The 23,535-nt window shown below is 43.5% G+C and overlaps 1 protein-coding gene across 15 annotated transcripts in view; it reads left to right on the top strand.

The window, feature by feature from the left end:
- Nucleotides 1–23,535, top strand: part of PTPRT (protein tyrosine phosphatase receptor type T) — a 1,134,111-nt gene that overhangs the window by 394,922 nt on the left and 715,654 nt on the right. For all 15 annotated transcript variants that reach the window (XM_039479697.2, XM_039479693.2, XM_039479696.2 and 12 more), the window contains exon 3: nucleotides 13,401–13,672. In XM_039479697.2, the coding sequence (XP_039335631.1) occupies nucleotides 13,401–13,672 (272 nt within the window). The remainder of the gene's footprint in view (nucleotides 1–13,400; nucleotides 13,673–23,535) is intronic.

Genomic DNA, 23,535 nt, shown 5'->3' with positions numbered 1-23,535 from the left:
ACAGTATCTTTGGTGGTCTGGAGCACAGAGACCACTTGACTGGATGATGTGGACAGCAGCAAGAGGAAAGGGAACCCAGGAGAGGGCTGGGGTCTGCACTGTGATCAAGGGGGAGAGTCCAAAGTGCATTTTGGTACAAAAAGTGGGACAAGGTGGGAAGGCAAGGGGTGGAGAATGGGTGAAAGGTAAGACTGAAATAGGAAACCAGCTTTGCAGCTGAGAGGACGGAGCAGGTAGAGGAGCAAGGGATGAAAGAGGAAGAGTGGGTTTAGGATGAAGGCTATAGAGAATCAAGGGGAGTTCAGGGGCTTGATTTCAAGAGGCCCCAGTGGATGGAGATATCTGAGTGGCTTCAAGGACTCAGTGGGTCTGGGAGACTCCTTATGTGTAATTTCTGTGAGTTGTCCTTCTCTCCATGGATCCTTTTCCTACCTTCTGGCACACCAGGGCAGCTGTGGTGCCTTAGCAATGAGGGCCCCACTCCCAGCTGGCCCTCAATGGGGTAGGGATTGGAGTCCTTTCCAGAAGTGCGTGGGGGAAGCCAGTTTCAAGAGAGGCCGTGTAGGGCAGTGGTCAAGAATGCAGGCTTGTCTGGGCGCAGTGGCTCACACCTGTCATCCCAGCACTTTGGGAGGCCAAGATGGGCAGATCGCCTGAGGTCAGGAGTTCCTGACCAACCTCACCAACATGGTGAAACCCTGTGTCTTCTAAAAATACAAAAATTAGCTGAGTGTGGTGGTGTGTGCCTGTAATCCGAGTTATTCAGGAGCTGAGGCAGGAGAATCATTTGAACCCACAGATGGAGGTTGCAGTGAGCAGAGATCATGCCACTGCACTCCAGTCTGGGTGACAGAGTGAGACTCCATCTCAAAATAAAGAAAGAAAGAAATAAAAATAAAAATAAAAACCGCAGGCTCTGGACCTGTGCTGCAATGCTGTGGAATCTGGTAATTTGTCCTTGCCCCTTCATGGGAAAAGCAGGGAATATCCAGTATACAGGAGCTGGCATGAACCCCAGGTAACTGTGGTCCACCCTGATAGGCTGAGGCTCAGGCAACCTGTCTGCAAAAAAAAAAAAAAAAGTGGTTCTCAAACTTGAGTGGTTACAGCATCCCCTGGCTGGGGTACTTGTTAGAACCCAGATGGCTGATACCACTCAGAGTTTCTCATTAGTCATTGTAGGTTTCGGCCCAAGGATTGGCTTTTTGAGCAGTTCCCCATGATGCTGATGTATCTGGCTCAGGGACCACATGTGGGGAACCACTGGTGAAGAGAGATGTTCCTTGTTATCAACAGCATGGAGATGTTCCATGACTTCCTGGTGCCTTCGAGGGCCGCTGCCTCTGTGGACAGTGAGCCTGGGACCTGCCTTACTCTGCTGAGTTCTAGGGTCAGTTATCTCAGTGCTGTAGTGAAAGATGGACATGGGGGCTCAAAAATGCCGCTGCTGTCACCGACGATCATGGTAGCTAACTCTCAGCACGTCAGGTACTGATCTAAGCCTGTAACATATAGACACATTTAATTCACATAACAAGCCTAGGAAGCATGTACAGCTTTTGCCATCATCACCTCCATTCTTCAGATGGAGAAACTGAGGCCCATAGAGGTTAAGTATGTGGCCCGAGGCCTCACAGCAGGGAGCCAACAGAGCTGGGGTTTGATCTGGCATTTGAATCCACAGTCCATGGCCTTGTCCTGCACTGCTCCACTGCTCATGCAGGACAAGGCGGGCAAGACATGAGCCTCGTAATGTTGGACAAGTTATTTGGCCTCTCTTTGCCCTCATTCTTACCTCAAAAAAGGAAATAGCTTTTCCAATCTTAGAAGAAAAAAAAATACCTTTACATTAAAAAAATAAGCTGTCAGGATTAATTGGATAACAGCTGTCAAAGTCTTGTAGCTCCTTAGAGGATGGTAAAAGAGGAGGAATAATTATTGTGCTATTTTCTATGCAGACCCTAGTACATTTGGGGGAGTCAATATGTGTCTAATGATATTCTTGGTAATTAGCAGTGATGGAAGGGAAATGGCTCAGGCTGGAGGAGCTTGTTGGAGTTGGGCAGAGGGAGAGAGTTCATGTTTAATGGCCAGTGGCCGAGACCTCCTGCCCCTGAGAGAGGTAGGCAGGGCATGGCCCAGGGTAGGAGGGAGGTTAGCAAGTTAGCATCCCTGTGGTGACCCATTTGGTGATCCCCCAGAGTTAATGGGCTCCCTGCCCTATCGAGGCTAGGGAATTAGAGACCAGCTAGTCCAGTGGTTCTCAAAGTATGGCTCACAGATCAGCTCCATCAGCATCACTCAGAAACTTGATAGAAGTGCAGATTCTTGGACTCCACCAAATCTACTGGGTCTGAGACACAGCACAGGTTTTTTTTTTTTTTTTTTTTTTTTTAAGACAGAGTCTAGCTCTGTTGCCCAGGCTGGAGTGCAGTAGTGCAATCTTGGCTCACTGCAACTTCCGTCTCCCCGGTTCAAGCGGTTCTCCTCCCTCAGCCTCCTGAGTATCTGGGACTACAGGCGCATGCCACCACACCCAACTAATTTTTGTGGTTTTAGTAGAGACAGAGTTTCACCATATTGGCCAGGCTGGAGACCCAGCACAATTGAATAAGCTTTCCAGGTAATTCTCATGCACACTGTGACTTGGGAACCACTGTTTCAGAGGGAAATGGTGCTGATCTTGGAGTCTTAACAGACCTCCATTTGAAGGCTGACACTACCACCCTTTGGCTGTGTGACTCTGGGCAAGTCAGGGTACCTCTCTGAGTATTAAGTTTCTTATATATAAACTGAAGGGTGAGAGATTAGAGAGGTATACTTGCTTTCTGTCTGCAATTTCTTCTAGCCCCTCCACAAGGCAGAAACGGTCTTGTTTCCTGGCTTTGAGACAGGCTATTTCATCCGTGTGGAACATTCTTTCTGTTCCCTTTTTCCCTGTCTGACACCTACTTAACTTAGACCTCAGCCTAGAGTTTATTTGCTCCTGTTGTATTTGTTTTCTTTTTATACTTCTTCCCCCACATCAAATCCAGGTTCTTGCCTCATCATAGAGCTTTCCATATTCCCATAATGGCTCTTTACACATCTGTAATCTCTAAGAGGATAAAAACTCTTCCCTGCTGACTGCTGTTTCCCTGGTGTCAGGAACATAGTAATATTTATGTGACACAAATAATGCTTGTGGTTAGAAGAGATTTTATTAACTTTATAAAATGCTTGGCTCTGGTGGATTTCATAAGGAGACTGGTGGAAAAGTTAGCCTTCGTGCACAGATCCACTTGGGGGAAACTGAGGCATAGAGGTACCAGTAGAGTTAAAGATACAGTGGCAGAGAGAAGCCCATGGAGAAAGCAGTTCCAGTGACTGAGGATTTGAGAGGAGGGTGCTGTGGAATTGGGGTATGGACAGTCTTTAGCAAACCTCAGTGGGGCTCGGGTTCACCTGGCATCAGCATTAGACGGTGTGATACATTCGCCTTCAGTGCTTGCAGCATGGGCTGCCAGTGAGGAGCAGAATGTGATGGCATCTGGCCAGGAGACACAGTAAGAAGTCACTCCTAGTATCCCCAGGGCAGGCATTTTGCAAAGCGCAGAGTAACTCTCAGCTTTTCTTTATGATTTATTTATATATTTATGTATTTATCTTGGACAGGGTTACAGACCTCTTTGAGAAATAGATGGATGCTCTCCCCAGGAAGAAAGAAAGAGCACAAAGACGCAAACATTCCCCACTGTTGACCTTGCCACTCACTGGGTATGTGAAGAGGTTGCTTTCAGACCCAGTTGTTGTAAGGGAGATAAAAGCCTCAGATGAGGGGAAGGGTACACTTAAATACTTGATGTCTCTCTGAGCCCCGGCATTTTAAAGCTTGGGCAATAATAGCGATGACCCAGTTTAGTAATGTGAAGGCTGGACAGCAGCATGTTAACAGGCTTAGCCATCTCTTCTTTCTGCTGTCTTTTCTCCCCCTTTCCATTTGTGTCTTTTCCCCTTGCAAATATATGAGGTAATAATCCAGTATTTCCTATGGAGCATGGCAAACATGCTATATATAAGACACAGTTGAACGTTCTGTGAGTGTAATTGGAGCATAAATGTAACTAATCAAAATATTATCATGCCAACGGATGTGTGAAGAGTTTGGAGATTTTAAAATGTATATATTTTAGTTCCGTGTCATTTCCGTTTAGAGCTGCAGAAGCAAAGGACTCAGCCCAATGAAGGTCGAGAGCAATTTGGGGGTCTGACAATGTTCCCAGCAGCCCTGTTGTTCTCTTTACTCTTCATATGGCAGCAGCTTGACAACGGACTTAATGTTTGTTCTTTATTTCCATTCTTTACCCTTCTTCCTGCCTGAACCAGCTCCCCAGGGCAAGGCCAGCTAACTCCAGAGAGTTTATGATCACTCCTTGCCATCAAACACAACATGTCCACTTGTGGCATGCAGCCTAGCAGCTGCATGAGAGTTAGAACTTCCTAGGTTTGAATCCTGGCTCTGCTACCAGCTGTGTGGCCTTGAAAAAGTGACTTAACTGTGTGTCTCAGTTTTTCCAGCTATAAAAGAAGAATGATAGTAGTGACTACCTCATAGGGTTTATATTAGAATTAAATGAGTGAATCTAAATAAAATATGATAGTGTGTGTTTGCTGTTGTTTTTATTATTGTTAAGAGCTGGAGTGACTGAGAAATAAATTCCTGTGAGAACACAAAAAATACTGCATTCTTTCAGGAACAGGACCCAAGGAGAAAGATCTCTCCTTCCAACCCCTTCTTCAGAGGGAGTCTAGGTGGAAAGTCCAAGCCAGCCTTGGCTCCAAACTCAAAACTAGCTAGTCATGTAAAGTCACTGTAAAGTCTTGGAAATAGACTTCAGTAGCTGGAAGGAACTTTAAAACCCCTACTTGTTTATGTACCTGTTTTGCAGGTGAAGAAACAGAATTCTTGCTTATGAGGCAGTTTGTGGTTAAAATGGGTGTATAGGAAGGGGGTGGTGAGGAGTCTGAAGGGAGAGTAGCATTATCTGACTTTCAGTTTTATCTGGATCTTGCCAAATGAATTGTCTATTTCCAGCATCAAAGAGCACATCGAACAAAGCCTTACATTTTACAGCTGATGTTGCTGAGCTGTCTTTCTGTTGTGTTTTGAATTCCATTTTTTTTTCCTACAATAACGTTTAGTTTTGCTCCTGGGAGGTTGAAAGAGTATGTTGAATTGTTGGGGCAGGCAAGTTATGAAGTGATAAAGAAAGGGAGACAGGTCCCAGTATGCCCTGCAATATCGTCCCTGGGTCTGTTTTCATCGCATGATCATCGGAAGGACCAAAAGAAGTATGTTGGTTGAAAAGCCTTTATTTTCACTTTTGCTTTTGTTTGGGAGGTCAGGCGGAATGCAGGCTTATGTAGGGGTTGCATGTAGTTTAGGGTGTATTCTGCGTTGTCTCCGTAATCTTTCGCCTCTTCTCTTCCCTCGCCTGTATTTCATGTCTCCTGCTTCTCCACCTCCCTCTTTCCCTTTTTCCTCTTCCTCCCTTCTTCCCTTCCATCCATCCTCTTCCCTCTTTTCCCTCCTATCTTCATCTTATTTTTCATTACTCTTTTGTTTTCTCCTTCGTTTCTTACTTCTTCCTCTTCTCTGTTCCTTCTTTCTCTTGTCTCTCCTTCACCTCCTCTTTGCCTTCATATTTTTCTAAGAAAGTGTTAAACAATGCAGGGGGACTAGGGATTCCATCTTTGAGGAAAAGACCGGAGTGCACTTGACCTCCCTGCCTGGCTCTGCTTGTGTTAGGGTATCCAGCACGGGTTAGCAGAGCCTCTCCACCAGCGCCTTCAGATCTACTCACTGGAGGTTAATGCCATATTTAAACTACATTATCCACACCTACATGGATTATTAGATAGTTGTTTCTTCAAAAATTACCCTAACAAACTTGCATATGAAATGCTGAAACCCCAACTTATTGGTCTGAATGAATGATTACAGAAATGCTTATTACTTGTTCACACAAACTGGCAAAATGTCCACAATATTTAATTTCTTTGAAGTTTCAGGATGTATTTTTCTGTTTTAAATAGATATTATATATCCATTAAGCTGTCATTAACACCTCCTCCCCATTTTCTGGTATATTAGAAAAGAAGCAGATTTCTTTTGTTTGACACTAGATAATTAGATTGCTTTCATAGACAATATGAATAATGTTGAATGATATGTTTATGGGTATGGCTATTGGTTTATTGTTAGGTTTGTGACTGGCTTAATGATTACTAGTTTTCATGGTAGGACTGGTGGCCCCACATGCTTTTCTGGCACATACATTTTCTTACTTGAAAGTGCACTGTGCCTTTTGATGTTTTTGTGCTGCTCCTACTTTCTGGCCAGCTGAATTTTATCATTATGGACTTTTACATGAGATCTTGTTTAAAATACCTATCATGGACGTATGCACTCTGAAGTATAGGAACAATGATTCGGAAGTGAGTGTTTCCTGGACATTAGTGAAAGCCACATAGGGAAAGTGATATTTAAGTAGTTTAATGTAGGACCATGACTGAGCTCGGTAGTGTGGATTTCAGGAAGGATATCGCCTGGACAAAAGCCTAGAGGCAGGGACATGTGTAGGATGTTTGGAGTGTGTATTAGTTTCCTATTGCCACTGTAACAAATTACCACAAATTTTGTGGCCAAAAACACACACACTTTAATCTGGACATCAGAAGTCCTAGGTGGGTCACACTGGGCTAAATTCAACTCTGTGCTAAATATCAGGGCTGCGTTGTTTTCTGGAGGCTCTACGGGAGAGTTTGTTTTCTTACCTTTTCTAGTTTTGCTGGCCACCTGCGTTTTTTGGTTCATGGCCCTTCCTTTCATCTTAAAGCAAGCAGCACAGCCTCCTCAGATGTCTTCAACTCTGATTCTGACTTTCCTGGCCCCATTGTCCACTTAAAAGGACACTTGTGATTACATTGTGCTCAGCTAGAAAATCCAGAATAATATCCCCATCTCAAGCTAATCTGGTTGATAAGAGAATTAAGAGAACCTTAATTTTCTTGCCATGAAAGGTAACATATGTACAGGTTTCAAATATTAGAATGTAGACTTCTTTGGGAGGCCCTTATTCTGTCTACCACAGAGTGGCCAAGGACTGTGTGTTGGGGGGAGGGTGCGGGAGATAGAACAGGGCAGGAGGGGTGGGGGTCAGGAGATGCAAGGCTCCACGTGTCCCCATGAAAGACTTTGGACTTTACAGGACATGGGGAATTTCCTACAGAGGAGGACCTCAATGGAAGTCGAGGATGTCTCACGGTCGGTTTTGTATCTCAGAAAGATGGTGCTAACTGCTGTTTTATTGGATGGTGAGAGAATCAAGGACTAGACTGCTTAGGAAGTTGTTGCAGAAGTCCACAAAATAAACAAACAGTTCATGACACCACTGTCATGGACTTGAATTAGGCCAGTGCCAAGGGAGTAGAAAGGAAGAAGACAGTTGGAGAAATGAAGGGAGGAGGTATCCCCGGACATTGATGCCTGATCAGTTGCTGGAGGTGGAGACGGGGCAGCAGTTTTACTCTGCTTCTCAATGGATGTATCACTGTTCAGTCTATTAAGGTCTCCCTGCTACACTGAAAAACAAAAACAAAAACAAAAACAAAACAAAACAAAAAACCTTTAGGGACATGGGAAAGATAGAAAAGAAGCAATTTTTAAGGACCTACAATACAGTGATACTTATCTAGACACTATATGTAATAGTTGTATTAATTCTCATGACCACAATGTGAGATGTGTTTTATAGCCATTTTATAGAAGAGGATACTCGAGAGTCAAAGAGCTAAGTGATTTATTTGAGATCATCAGAGAGAAGACACGTATCCGGGCCTCCAGTTTATTCCAGGGTCCCCTTGTGAGAAGCGTCCTGCATTATCCTTGCTCACCAGGGCTCGGAGCTCTAGAAACAGTTGTCGAACTGCATGTCAAAGCTGAGGCTGGGAATGCCCAATGGAATGCCCAAGTCCTGTGACATGTACAATGCCTAGAGCCTCTCTGCTTCCTGAAGCCTACCTAAATAGCTCTCTGGGAAACCACTCCTGTGGCTGCACAGCTCGGGCGGGGAAGGGCAGCATCGTCTGTGGTAGAAACTGAAATCGGAGTCAGTTGGAAAACTTGAGTCTAAGTCTTCATTGTGTTTGTTGACCTTGGCCAACTTGCTTGTCCCCCACTGGAGTTTATGAAGCAAGTAGGTTGGGTAGTGAAGCTCCTGTCACTCACCTGGCTGTAATTTGTTATGCTTGGTAAGTAGTCTACAATGTCTAGACCAGTGCCATCCAACAGAACTTTCTGTGACTGTGGATGTAATCTACATCAGCACTGTCCCATATGGTAGCGACCAGTCATGTGTGTCTACCCGGCCCTTGAAATGTGGCTAGTATCTCTAAGGAACTGATTTTCTTCTACGTAACTTTAATTATTTTAAATAGGCATATGGTGCTATTAGCTACTGGTTAGAAGAGCGCATTTCTAGACCCCGTAGTCTCTGTTTTCTAAGAAAGAATAATCGGTTTGAGTATTGACCACTTTCAGGCTACGTGGCTTTGGGAAAATGAGTTCACCTCTTTGTTCTTTAGTATTCCTTGCCTTAAAACAGGGAGAGCATGGCACCACCTCACTGGGGTGCTAAACAAGCTTAGATCAATGCCTGGCACATGAAAAGTTCTCAGTAAATATTAAGTGTGACTAACTGCATTAGATCTACTGTTACCTGCTGTTGGCTGTTTGTTATAAAATTAGCATTTATTAAGTACCATTTTTACTTAATATTCACCGAAAACAAACAACTTTGATGTGTAGGTTTTATGATCCCATTTTATAGATGGGGACATTGAGGCCCAGGGAATTTGACTGACTCGCTCAAAGTCACGCAGCTAAGAAACGACAGAAGCGGGAGTGAAACTGAGTTTCCTTGACTGAAGATCCAGGACTCTGTTCCGTGCCACTGCAGCTGCTCGGCTTTTGGCAGCATTCGAGGCCCCACCAGCATCCATTCCTTTCAAGTAGGTGCTGGCACTGGGAGCTGGCAGGGCCACCTGTCTGCAGGGACCATGCTGAGCTCTTGGTGCCCAAGGCCCTCAGCTGCCAGTCGCCCGAACACACTCATGTAATCTTAATGAACAATGTGCAAAGCCATTAAAAACTCAATTAGGACTTTCTTTTTACTGCCGACGTGAGGAAATGCAATCCTGAGGTGCTCATGTGTAAACACAATAGCGGCCATCTGCTATGGAGAAGTGTTTCGCCTCCAAAAAGGGGATCTGTGTTGCAGACACATCAATAACGAGGCGCTTATCAAGGCATTATTATGCACGAAGGGGAAAAATGCAAAATTTATGGCCAGCCAGAGAGTACTTCCTGGTTTAATTCCACACTTTTCAGTGGTATGTATAATAACTGTGAAGAAACTAATGCTGCTTTATGTTCCTTATCACGTTAGTAGATTTTTTTCTTTTTTAAGGGAGAAGGGAAAAGAATGTATTTACAGTCTTTGTCTTTCTTGTTTCTGACTGATCTTGGCGTAATGACCGACTCATTTTTGATCTCCAGGAAACTGACAGCCCTCGGATGATATTAATTACGCCAACCTGTTGATCAAAGAGGGCCTCACAGAACAGATGATATGCCAGGGTTTTCACTCCTGAACAATCTCTAATGACGGGCTTGAGCTCAACTCACAGATACAGCTCCCTTCCTTTCTGGAGGGTGTGGTCAGACCCATATAATGTAGGCTACCTGTGGAAGGGGCTAGAGTTGGCCGCTGGATCCCATCTCCCACCTTCAAGACCTTACAGTAGCATTACTGGATGCTTCTGTGCCTTTGCCTGGGATATTCTCTCTATTTCAGATGCCTCCCAAGTTACCACCCAGGCTTGCTGCTCTTGATGATGTCCTTATGCAGAGCGTCTTGCAGCTTTGCTTAGTAGCTGTTATTTCACATCTTAATTGCCTTGAATAAATGGACTTGTAGCTGAATAATAGTTTATTCCCTTTTTACTTAAAATCCAAGATGAATGCTCCTAATGGGTGAGTGGCCTTCCATGTGGCTTTGCTCATTCGGGGAACCTGGCTGCTTTTATGGTGGCTCTGCTTTCCCCTAGGCCAGGCATCCCCAAAGTACGGCCCCACGGGCCACATGCGGCCCCCTGAGGCTATTTATCCGGCCCCCCGCTGTACTTCAGGAAGGGGCACCTCTTTCATTGGTGGTCAGTGAGAGGATCACAGTATGTGGCGGCCCTCCAACGGTCTGAGGGACAGTGAACTAGCCCCCTGTGTAAAAAGTTTGGGGATGCCTGCCCTAGGCTCTTGAGATCTGGAACATTCAGCCAGTAGATGGGAAAATAGACTGGGTCAGGGATTCTCACCCTTTAATGTGCATGTAGATCACCTGGAGTTCTTGATAAAATGCAGATCCAGGCTCATTAGACCTGCAGGCGGATGTGAGATTCTTGTTTCTCACAAGCCCCCAGGTTACGCTGGGGTGGCTGGTCCAAAGACTGGTCTTTGAGAGGCAAGATCATTTAGTCTGGAGGTGGGTGGATAAGAGGGAGGCAGCTTTTACTATCCAGGCCTGGAAAGTGGCACACATCATACCCCTGCCCCATTATCTAGAACTCAGTTGAATGTGCCCACCAAATGCTAAAGGGAGGCTGGAAGATGAAGTCTAGCTATGTATCCAGAACAATGTTATAGGGTTGTGCATGAAGCTACATGAAACAGGGAGAGCTCTACCTCCTCAGCGAGCCTGCCCTGTTGCTGAAGCTAGGATGGAAGGAAGTGGGAAAATGAGCTGCTGGAAGGAAAACCTTCTCAACTCTCTCTGCTGTGGATTATTAGGAGCCAAGGAAACAGGTGCCTATGGTGTGAATTGGCAGGAGGACAGGAGCTGAAATGTGCCTGCGGGTATCATGGGATTCAGAAAGGAGAGAGAGAGAAACACTTTGCTTCTCAGGCTGCTCCTCCTGCTGGGAGATGTGCTACTCCTCAGTGGCAGGGGCAGTCACAAACCCTTTGTGGGGCTTCAGAGTTGCTACTTAGCTGTCCAAGGAAATCTGGAACCCTGTGGCATGTAGGCCAATGGACGGATATGGGCATGGATGCAGGTTCCATCTCACCTCTAAGCCTCAGTTTCTGCCCCCCGTAATCGCTCCTTTTTTGCTGCCTCATTGGGGGTTTATGATAATTCGTAACTTCTCTGACACAGAGACGTCTCTCCACTCACCTTGTGTTACTGCAAGACCCTAAACTGGGAAACTTTACTCACTTAGAAGCACTGGCAAAGACACCTGCACCTTTGTTCCACTTCCAGTGGCTCCTACCCCAAGTGGTACTACATTTTCTGAAATCATGACTTCTGTAGCAATATGGATGGAACTAGAGACAATAATCTTAAGTGAAGGAATGCCAAAACAGAAAATCAATACTGCATATTCTCACTTCTAAGTGGTGGCTAAATAATGTGTACACATGAATGCAGAGTGTGAAATGATATACATTGAAGGCTTGGAAGGGTTGGAGTGTGGGAGGGGGTGAGGGATGAGAAATTACTTAATGGATACAATAGATGTTATTTGGTTGATAGCTACACTAAAAGCCCAGACTTGGCCACTATGCATCTTATCCATGTAGCACAACTGCATTTGTACTCCTTTCATTTACGCAGACATTTTTCTCATTGGTAGGATGGCAAAAACATGACAGCAACTGATTCAGGCTTCTCTGTGCTTTTCACCTGGCTACTTTTTGGTTTAAGCCCACCCAAGTATCCTAAGTGATCATCCCAGTAAGACAGCTCTGGCCTGGGGATCTGGGCAGAGTTGGAGGCTGGGTACCCCTGCTCTGCATGGTGGTTCAGGGGTAACGTGCAGAAAGTCTAATTTGGTCTTAAGTCCAAGTTACTTTGTGAATAATAATGTGGAGGTTTTGACCTCTCCGTCTGTCTCTCCCTCTCTCTTGTGTCTGTTTTTCAATTCACTCAGAACCTGGAGGAGACAAGGTTTGATTGGTACCTTTTAGAACCCCAAGAAGATAAGGGTTTCCCAGCATTTATTAGCTGGAAGCAGTTAGTCTTTTTGGCATTAGGGTGAATGAATGAGGTGACTTTTAGCTATTGAAGCAGCTCACCCTGGCTGAGGATAAGTGGTCTTAAGGTTTCTTTCTGAATTGAATATTTTAAGTGATTTTCTAGGTGGAAACTTTCATTCCAGAATCACGTGAGTTTATCTGCTGTGTTTCATGCTGCAATTTATTTCACAGAATCATAGGACTCTAAGTCACAGATTTCAGCCCTCCCAGCTGCTTGTGAAATTTCCTTAACCCTCTCTTTAATTTGTCCAGGCTCTGTTTTGCCACCTGCACGGATGGGGACTCACTTTGTCTCTGGCCAGTCAATTCTGTTTTGTATCAACTTCACTTGTTAGAAAGTTCTTTGTACACTGAACTGAAATGTACCTCCTCATGGTTTCTTTCATGAGTCTGCCCTCTCAGGCAGCTTTATCAATAAGCTATTGTCACAAGAAAGCAGCAAAACACACCGGAAAGGAACTCAGTGGAAAACAATAAGCATTTACTCTTGCTCTGGTGGGACTGTGCACTGATTGTAGATTGGCTGATCTAGGTTGGGCTTTTAGGTCATGTGGCTGTAATTCCAGTTGCAGGGGGTGCATGGCTTGGTTCTTTAATGTTAGTTCAAGTCAGATATCCTCTGTGTATGTATTCTTGATCCCAACTGAAAGGAGAAGCCGCTACTGGGGGCACATTCTTCTCATGAAAGGAAGCAGTAGTGCAAGATGACAAGCCCAGTAAGGCAAGCACATTTTAACCTTTGCTTGAATCATTCTGTTACCATCCTGTTGATCAAGGCAAGTCATATGGTAAAACCCAAAGTCAGGGGATGGGAACAAACCCTCTGCTTCTGCTGGAAGGAACTGCAAAGCCAATGGGAAGGGACATGGATCCAGGGAGGGATGAAGAACTGGAGACAACCATTTAATTTGTCAAAGAAACTCAAAAGAGGCTCACTTCATTTCTATAAGGTTTGAATGCTGGGAAATAGTAGCTATGTTTTCTGCTAATAGTAATAGTAGCACCTTGTAAAAATACTTCATACATGTTACCATCTCTTAATTCCTAAAACCACCTTGTTGAATAGATTTTTTATTCCCAACTACAGAAGAGGATACTCAGGCTCAGAGAGGAGATGTGGCTTTTGCAGGGTCACCCAGACCGTCCTAGAGTGACTTGACCACTGGCCTCCCCTCTGGCCACCATGTTTATGAATGTGACTGATTTTCAGAAGGACTTTCTTACTCTCTCTTTGTCTTTACTCCCCACCTGTATTGTTGGTCTCCAGGATCTTTCATGATGGTGAACAGCTCTGGGAGAGCCTCTGGCCAGAAGGCCCACCTTCTCCTGCCGACCCTGAAGGAGAACGACACCCATTGCATCGACTTCCATTACTACTTCTCCAGCCGTGACAGATCCAGCCCAGGGGCCTTAAACGTCTACGTGAAGGTGAATGGTGGCCCCCAAGGGAACCCTGTCTGGAATGTGTCCGGGGTCGTCACTGAGGGCTGGGTGAAGGCAGAGCTCGCCATCAGCACTTTCTGGCCACATTTCTATCAGGTATGACATTTTACCATGGTTTTATTTTTGAAAGTTAGTGATAAATCTGTACACCACTGTTCTTCCTACAGGTGCTAGGTCTAGAAAGAACTTCATTTATTCACTCGTGTTTACGGGACTTCTCCTCCTAGCCAAGCTATGCAGAGGTGACCTGACACAGCCCCTGCCCCCCTTGAGTTCATCATCTGTAAGAAAAGACTGATATATAAATAAAATGACAATATAGCAGGATGCATGTGACTCCTGAAGATGATGGAGGAACACAGCATTGATCTCTCTTTATAAAGTCCGTGCTTACAACAACATGACAAGGGAGGTTCTAGTGCTATCCCGTTTTATGGATGAAAAGATTGAGGTTCAGAGAGATGAGATAACTAGTCAAAGATCACCCTCTGGGGAATGGGGTGTTTGCTGGGGAAGGCAATTAGGATGGTTTGTAAGAGGAGATGACCGCTAAGATGAATCTTGAAGAATGAATAAAAATTTATTTTAAAAGGGAGAGAGGGAAAGGCATTTGAGTTGTCAAGAGCAGCATGTACTATGAGCTAGAGGAGTGAATGACGATGATGGCAGAGTTTGGAAAGACTAAGTTGTTTAAGGTATGTTGCAAAGGGGACAGACGGAGATCAGCCTGCAGGGACACGCCGGGCTCACGAATGGAACTTAGTGTAAAGCAGTGCTGTCCAGACTATCTCTGGTGAAGGAACACTTTTCCTCCCGGCTCATTGTGAAGTAATACTCTTAGAAACCACCGTAAAAAACAGAGGCATGGCAATGCCAAATTGCCATAACAGTTTCCAAACCTCTCTCTCCTTCCTTCCTTATCTCCTTGTGACCTGATATACAGAGTGTACAGATTGGCACCCATCCATACAGCATCTTTTAGGGGAACACTTCTCCACATTGTCTTGGCCTGGAGCTATTTAAAATTTTATGTTTTAAACAATATTTTACACTTACAGTCAGTCTCAATTTAAAGTTTCTATTTTCATTAATAATACTGATCTGTATTTAGATTCATAAAATATATAGCTGAAGGAATGGATTCATATATACAGGTTGTTCCAAACATTCTTAAGTGAATTGGGTATCAGTTTTTAAACTAAAATATAAAGTAACTGAACTTAAGTGAAATGAGAAATTCAGTTTCAGTCTCGTTAGCCACACTTCAATAGCCGGTGATTGTCAGATCATGGGTGATTGGTGATTGTCAAAATTCTTAACCACATGGCTCCACAATTTCCCCTAGTAGAGTTCTTGAAAGGCTTAGCCCTGCCTGGAGAATGTGGGTGGGCAGATGAAGGGGATGAAGGGGATGACTCCAAGGCTGGGCTCTCAGAAGGGACCTCACCTTTATGGGGTGCTAGTTCTGCTCATTCTCATCATCCATTGTGGAGAATTCTGCCACTGTCTCTTGTAGTGCCTTGGTCTGTGTTGAGAGTTTTATTAAGGTTTATATTTTGGGGTTGTCAGGAGACCTAAATGAGTAGACAATAAGACAAGATATTTGTGGCAGGGACTGACGAACAGCACAGGTTACCCCCACAGCCCTGGCAATATGCAAGCAGACTTGGAGATGGATCTAAATAGCTCTGTTTGTGACCACGTTGCCTTTGCTTCTCCCCCAACCTCATCTTCTCTGCCTGTCCATGGGTGGCCAAGAGCCAGAGGCAGGAAGTAAGGAAAGTTAGGAAGAGAACAGAAATAAAAGAGGAAGTGAGAAAGAGAAGAAAAGAGGAAAAGAGAAAGTGAATTCTTGCAAGAACTCATTACACCATCATTCTGCCACGTGCTGCCTATACTCATTCACTTGTCGGCCATTTTGTATCCTGCGTGAGCCAGGCCAGCTCAGGCATTGGGAACGCAGAGGTGAATGGGACAGAGCTGGTCTTGGGGTGGTCGGGGGAACTGTGGCCATTTGGTGTGAGGTTAAGACCCTATACCCTTCTTTAGAATAGCAGGAACATATCAATGAAAGTGGCTAAAAGGAGAATCCTTTGTTTTTAATGTGTGTGTCACTAACAATGTGATGTGTTTTATTTTAGATGTTTTGAGAAAAATTATGTACCTTTGGCCTCATTATTTCTGTGTCTTTTCCTTTTGTGTAGTATGTTTTAATATAAACCTTTGTCTGAAACTGATGGTGTCAGATATGTGTCAGGATTCAGAATGTTTAGAATTTAACTAGTAATATATTTGCATATCTTGTGTATTTCATAACAACCCTGGTAGGGTCTGAGGCAGTACCTTATAATCAAATCTAATATTTCTACAGCAAAACTTATAGATACTCACAAGAAATGGGATAAATAAAGATTGTAAGCAGTATCAGGCCAATTTGGCTGAGTTCAGGTTTTACCACCAAATTACTTTGTATAATACTAAACTGAAGAACCTTGTTTACAGAGCTTTTGGGCTTTCAGAATGGCATATTCTCTACCTGCACAGTTGCATGAACAAGGGGAAAATATCTTGCTTGCACATTTTGGGAAGAATACCCAATGCATGACCTGTAGAGTGTGCTCAGTGGAACATCTGTTCCCCGAGATTCTCTGAGGTGAAGGCTGATGTGGTAGAGGGCACAGCATTTTGAAAGAGCTGTGTGATGTATTTGGTTCTATGAGACTCACAGTTACTCATGTGGGAATTCTGAGGAGTCAAAGAAATCCGTTTATTGGTGTTTAATTTACTGTCTTTCCTCTATGTTTGATCTTGGCCCCCTTTTTGTCAGATGACCACCTGACTGTAGAGGTAGTATTCTGCAGACAGGTATCCCTACATCTCAGTGTGCTGGGACAACCCTGTTTATTCCTACTATCCTGGTGAAACTAAGAGCATCCATTTCATAGTTTGCCCCAGTTTCAATGATAAATTATATACTCTTCCTATCCATAGACGTTTACAGACTGCATACTGGCACACGTGGCTTAGGTTGATCCTCATTTTGTAGATAGGGCAAACATTTTCTGTTACGGGCTGAAAAGAAAATATTTTAGTCTTTGCAAGCCATACAGTTTCTTTTGCAATTACTCAATTCTGCCATCGTACTGTGAAAGCAGTCATAGATAATAGGTGAATGAATGGACCCAGCTGTGTTCCAGTAAAACTTTATGTGCAAAAACAGATGGTGGGCTGGATTTGGCTTCCAGGCCATAGCTGAACCCTGATGTATATTATAAAGCTGATGTCCAGAGTTGCCTAGTGAAGTCCAAGACCTCATAGCAAATTATTGACTAAGCTCGGGGCAGATCCCAGATACCCTTCTCCCTAGACTGTCACCACTGTATCATTGAGTACAGACTTCAAGTATCTCTAAAAGCTCATGGGCATGATCAGTGAAGCTTTAAGGTTCCAACTGGAAACCCCCTATCTAGGGCCAGATGCAAATGGGTACAGGATGGGGCCACAGGTTAAAGTACAATGAACAAGAAAATTGACCCAATACAGGGACAGCCACCCCATTTGCCATGCTCTTTGATGAAGCATTGGGGGAAAAAGTTCATCTCTGGAGTACCCACTATGTTCATGCCTTATGAGAGGCATGAGATCTGTGTAGTAGCTCTCTCTGTTAGGTAGCAATATATCCCATCTTCCAGTATAGGAAGCACTACTGGCACATTCAAGGCCCCATGATTCTTCCTAGGTCCTCTGGCTCCAAGCTCTGCTTTGCCTTTAGGGAAAATCTGCCCTTTCTGAGACTCTTGCTAGCTGTGTAATGATAACTGTATCTTGTCATCACTCAGAATTACAGTTCTATCTGTAGAATGGAGAGGGTGTTAGGTATGATAGGTCCTTCTGCAGGTAAAATTAGAGAACATATGTGAATCATCATGTCATGTGTATTAGTCTGTTCTCTTACTGCTATAAAGAACTGCCCAAGACTGGATAATTTATAAAGAAAAGAGATTTAATTTACAATAAAAAGAGCCAGTTCCGCATGGCTGGGGAGACTCAGGAAACTTACAGTCATGGCAGAAGGGGAAGCAGGGACGTCTTCCATGGTGGCAGGTGAGAGAGAGCCTGTGAAGAAGGAACCATAAAACAGTTATAAAACAATCAGATCTTGTGACAGCTCACTCACTATCATGAAAATGGCATGGGGGAAACCACCCCCATGATCCAGTCACCTCCCACCAGGTTCCTCTCTCAACATGTGGGGATTATGGGGACTACAATTCAAGATGAGATTTGGCGTGTGATACAGAGCCAAGCCATATCGTCAGGCTTGTAGTGGCCTCAGCAATTGTTGGAAGGAAGGAAGGAAAGAGAAAAGGAGGGAAAAAGAAAGGGGAAGGAGGAAGGGAGCTTTTTTTTTTTTTTTAAAAGAAATAGCCAGTGTTGTTTAGCCTGTTCTGAGTAACCTCTGTGCCATCCCTTGGATAAGCAGCCTCATCTGGGAGAATTTTCTGATTTGCACCTTCTTGGCCCTGACAGCCTCAATACATTTCCTTGGCTGAGTGCAGCAGTTTAGGGAGATACGTGTGTTATACACACATAGTCACTAATAGATACTCACTTGGCCACAAACACCACAAAATGCACCCATAGGGACAAGTACCCACAGACTCTCGGATTCAAAGCACACTCATACATGCATACATAGGTACGGTGGCAAGAAAAGGGGGCCTATCAGGAAATCCAAAGACACTAGCAAAACGGGTTTTAAAATTCACCAGACTTGGAGCTCCGGTCCTACACACATGATTCTGTGGGCTAAATACAAATGACTGGGCTTCGGACTTGATGGCTTATGTATTAATTTATTAAAGTCATGTTTTATAGTTCTAAAATTGACTTTTAGCTCTGTAATAAATGCTGAAATTTCCTCTTCCTCTTTCGTGAGCTTTCTGGCACCAGACTTTTGGCAAGGCCTGGGGTGAGAACCTCCCTCTGCCAGCCATCTCTCCACATGTGCCTCATCTTGGGAAAGCAGAGGCTTATTTATTTACTTTTAGTTGGCAAATACTAATTGTGTGTATTTATAGGGTATAGTGTGATATTTTGATCTATGTATGCATTATAGAAAGACTTAATCAAACTAATTAACATATCCATCACCTCACCAACTTAACATTTTTTGTGTAGTGAGAACATTTAAAAAATCTATTCTTCCAGCAGTTTTGAAATATACAATGCATTATTATTAAATGTGGTTACCACGCAGTGCTGAATGGCTGTTAAGTTACATGTACTTCAGATCACAGCTCCTTTCTAGGTGATATTGATTTCGTATTTTCTAATGATTGTGAACTTTTCTCTTTCACAATTAAAAAAAATAAAAGAGCTTCTGTTAATTTTGTAGCTACCTGCTTGCCCTAATCTCTGTTATCTGCCTAGGGAAAGTTATCTTTTATTCAGTAGTTATCATTGCCATATAGGCCCCTGAAATTAAGGACTCACCCAGCTTTGGTTCAACTGGACTTGAAACTCAGTCCCTTTCTCAGGAAATCCCTGGCATCTGGCACTCTGTAGGCTTAGTACCTTCACTCACAATTCAGTGGAGTTTATCACAGTGAGGGGGCCCACGCTACCACCTTGGAATTCTATTCCATCTGCTCCCCTATCCATCCCACTTTTCTCCACTACATTGAATCTTCCTCCCTGTCTTGTACAGGTCTCCTTGGGCTGATATGGTAAAGAGTGTCTCTCTTAATTTTGCCCTAAGCAATCTCTCCCTGTGAAAATATATGTATTTCTCTTCCTAAGCGGAGTTCTGATGTGCCAACATTTTTCTTTTGTCCTAAAAATGTTTGCAGCCCCTTAACATTTTTGCCATGCAGACTTTCTGCTTGAGGACTATAAAAGGTGATGTTAAAACACTAAGTCTCTTAAACCATGGCCTGACATATCCATACCCTCTTCCAAGTATGAACAAAAAACCACGTTTTGGAGAGGTTGAGCATGACTCATCTAAGATCCTCTTTTGGGGAATTGCTTCCTGGCTTTGCACAATTCCCCAGGCACAGGGAGAGGTTTTCACCTTTCCATGCAAGCTCCGTTTCTTCAAAACCTGCACCAGGAGGTCTCTAAATGAGGCCCATGGGGCTGGATCATGTGCAGTAGATAGTAGGTCCAACATGGCAGCCCTGGAGCTGAAGAGCATCTACAGAGAAGTTGGAATTCTTAGCCTGAGCCCTCTGCTCCAGGCCCTGTACTCAGGGTCTTGGCCTCCATGTACTGACGTGGAGTGCCACTGGATATGTATGCCCTGTGTGAGTTCCCCATCCCATCCCTTTTCCCCTACCTCCTGAAGACAGGAGGAAAACCCTGCACCAGAGTCGCCTTTAGACTTCTCTACTCATTCCTCTGGCTCTCCCATTTCTGATTTTCATTCCCCAAGGGCCTTGGTTGAATTTTCTTGAGAGTGTGCTTGGCTCAAAGATAACCATTCTCCCTCTCCTCAGGACATCTGAGCAGCTCCTCCACCTCTGAGGGTCCTGGCATAACCTTGTCCCCTTGTGGTGTGTGTCCCTAGGAACTGGAGCAGGCTATCTACTTAGTGGTGCTTCCTGTGGCTAGGGGCCCACATCAGAAGCATATTGATGGATTGATCCCATCTCCATCCAAGGTTATAGCCATCTTCTGGGGCACCTTCTGATCATCCTCAGTGGCATTTTGCACAATTACATTCATAGATTATTACCGTTTCTCCTTCATCTTTTTTGTGAATTACCTGCTGAAGTCATTTGCCACTTTTTAATTTGAATTTTTTTTTTTTGGTGATTCTCAATAGTCCTTTACACACACAAAAAGAGTATTTTTCTATTAGCTGACATAGCTATTACAAATATTATTCTTAGCCTATTTGACTTTTAATTTTGTTTCAGATTTTTGTTAACGTGCAAAACATACTTTGATACCGTAGTTATTAAGAAAGCATTGTGTATCTTTTATGTATGTGTATATACAGATATATATTTTATTGCATTTTAGGTTTTGGGGTACATGTGAAGAACATGCAAGATTGTTGTATAGGTACATACATGGCAATGTGGTTTGCTGACTTCCTCCCCATCACCTATATCTGGCATTTCTCCCCATGCTATCCCTCCCCAACTCCCCACCCCCGTGCTGTTCCTCCCCTAGTTCCCCTCTACAAACCCCAGTGTGTGATGCTCCCCTCCCTGTGTCCATGTGTTCTCATTGTTCAACACCCACCTATGAGTGAGAACATGCGATAGCATTGTGTAACTTTAAAGAAATTGATTTTTAAGACTTTGTCACTAATATCTAGTTTTAGTGAATTTGTTTAGAAAATGCATAGACCCGGCCAGGCGCGATGGCTCACACCTGTAATCCCAGCACTTTGGGAGGCCGAGGCGGGTGGATCATGAGGTCAAGAGATCGAGACCATCCTGGTCAACATGGTGAAACCCCTTCTCTACTAAAAATACAAAAAATTAGCTGGGCATGGTGGCGTGTGCCTGTAATCCCAGCTACTCAGGAGGCTGAGGCAGGAGAATTGCCTGAACCCAGGAGGCGGAGATTGCGGTGAGCCGAAATCGCACCATTGCACTCCAGCCTGGTTAACAGAGCGAAACTCCGTCTCAAAAAAAAAAAAAAAAGAAAATATGTAGACCCAAAGCTAAACAATTTCTTCTTCATGCCATTTATTGAAGTTATATTGTGGCCTAGTATATGATTTTTTTTTTTTTTGCTACTGAGCCATAGCATTTTAATAGAAGTTTTATTCTGTCTTCATATTTATTAATATATATCTAGTAAATACATTATTTACATTACATATACTTGTTTTTTTTCTCTATGATTAGTCAAAATCTAAGACATAGGTTAAAGTCTTCAACTCATGTCCTTTTCATTATTTTCTCCACTTAAGTCTCTAGACTCATGTATTTTTTCTGAATGACCATTTTAGTCCACCTGATTTTTTCATTTTTCTTTCTGGTTAAAATTCTACTTTGATGCTTTCACATTATTTTTGTGACAACTGCTTTCTGTTTATTTGCATTTCTTTATTATGTCATTATTCAGTTTGTACTTTTTAATGTTATTGAGTCATTCTGTTTTAGGTGTTTATCTTAGAGCATACAATTAGACTTTGTTTATGTAGACAGTCTGAGAGCTTTTCTCTGTTTTAACCCATTTATATTTACTGTCACAACAGAAACATTTTTTCTCACTTTTGTCATTTTTATTACACAGTTTGAATACTTTTGTATTTTTGTACAAGGGCTTTACTGGATTGAAATCAACATTAAAAGACATTAGATTCCATCGGCAAAGTCTTTGGCCTCTTGTCTCTAATGAGAATTTGCCTGGTTCAAATTTTAACATTGGGTCTAACCTGAGAGATCTTTTATCTTATCTTTTTTCTACAAACTTTGCTTTTGGTTTCCTTTGAATTATTAAAAAATATAATTAGACACATGATTATTTACAGGAAGTCCTTCTGTTTACTTTCCCCTCTGCAGGATGAGGTGGCTAGAACATAAGTTTTGCAAACTTTCCCCTACCCCTTGAATAACTTTGTTTGTGGGGTCTCTCTGAAGGACCCTGCTCTCTTAGTAAACTATTCTTCCAGAGTGGCCGTCTTGCTGGAGCACCAGCTCTATGTTTGGTGTGACTGTCATCCCCAAGGACTTCACCTAACTCCCAGGCAGCCACATGCTGTTTTACAACAGATCCTAACACCAAAGGAAGCTGCCTCTTCTCAGCCATCACCGTGATCTCCAGCGGTTCCCATTGGTTCTCCACAGTTCATTTGTTATAGCTGTTGGAGCTCCAAATCCCAATGAAAACACTAATCTTGGAATCTACTGACCTGGAGTGACCACATAGACCACAAAAAGATGTCACAGGGAGGTTTTCCTGTTGGTCTCATCACTTACCTTATATTCTATTGATAGACTTGAACTGAGGAGTAAAAGGAGAAAGAGGGTCCTTCTTGGAGGCTGTCAGGTGTTGGAGATGAAAACTGATGACGGTTTAAATCCGAGCAGTGGTTCTGATGTCTGGCTGTTTTTGATCTCCAAAAAATGCCTGCTTCCAATGGTTCAGCCTAATAGCAGAGATGGATGACATGGGAAGATTTGAGAATTGCTAATAAGGTAGAATAAAAAGGAAAATGAAGATGCGGGTTGAGGGAAGAGAGGCCCACCAGATACCGAGATCTCCAGCTTGGGTCACTGAATGGGTCATAGTGCCACTGACCATGTTCTGTATTTCAGGAAGAATAGCCCATTGGTCAATGAGGGAAGAGGTTTGAGGAGCAGGTTGCACAGATCTGCTGCATTCGTATCATTGACGTGGCACATAGGTAGAAACACAGATCTGTGAACTGGATACGTAAGACAGATGTGCAGGTGAAAAGTCTAGGGTGCAGAGCTGGGCTTGGGAGTTATCAGTGTATTGGCGGCTGTTGAAGGGAGAGTGTAAGCAGTGAAAAGATGAGTAAGGGGCCCTTATGTTAGAAGGGAGGACGGAGGAGGAGGAATGAGTACAGACCTGTGGTAGAACACTGCCAGATCTATGAGTAAAATCACAAGAATAAAGTGTTATCTGAACCTAAATAGAAAAAAAAAAGACCCAGAAATGAAGATTCTGTGAACACCGACAATTGTAGAAGAATGGTCATGTTGTGACAATAATCATGGTAAATATTTTCTGAGAATGTACTATGTGCCATACATTGTTCTAAGTAGGGTATTAACTCCCTTAATCTAAAAAAAAAATCACCTAATGAGGTAGAAACTGTAAATACAGATGCAGAAAATGAGGCACAGAACAGCAATGTAACTTTCCCAAGACCACTAACTAGAAAGTGACACAGCCAGGGCTTGAACCTAGGCACTTGGATCCATAGTTCAAGCACTGCACTATCTTCCTTCTTCAAGTAAGATAAA

This window comes from Saimiri boliviensis, chromosome 9 (genome assembly GCF_048565385.1).
Source record: "Saimiri boliviensis isolate mSaiBol1 chromosome 9, mSaiBol1.pri, whole genome shotgun sequence".
NCBI classification, from domain to species: domain Eukaryota; kingdom Metazoa; phylum Chordata; class Mammalia; order Primates; family Cebidae; genus Saimiri; species Saimiri boliviensis.
Note: the sequence above shows the minus strand (reverse complement) of the source record. Positions and strands in the feature narration are given on the sequence as shown.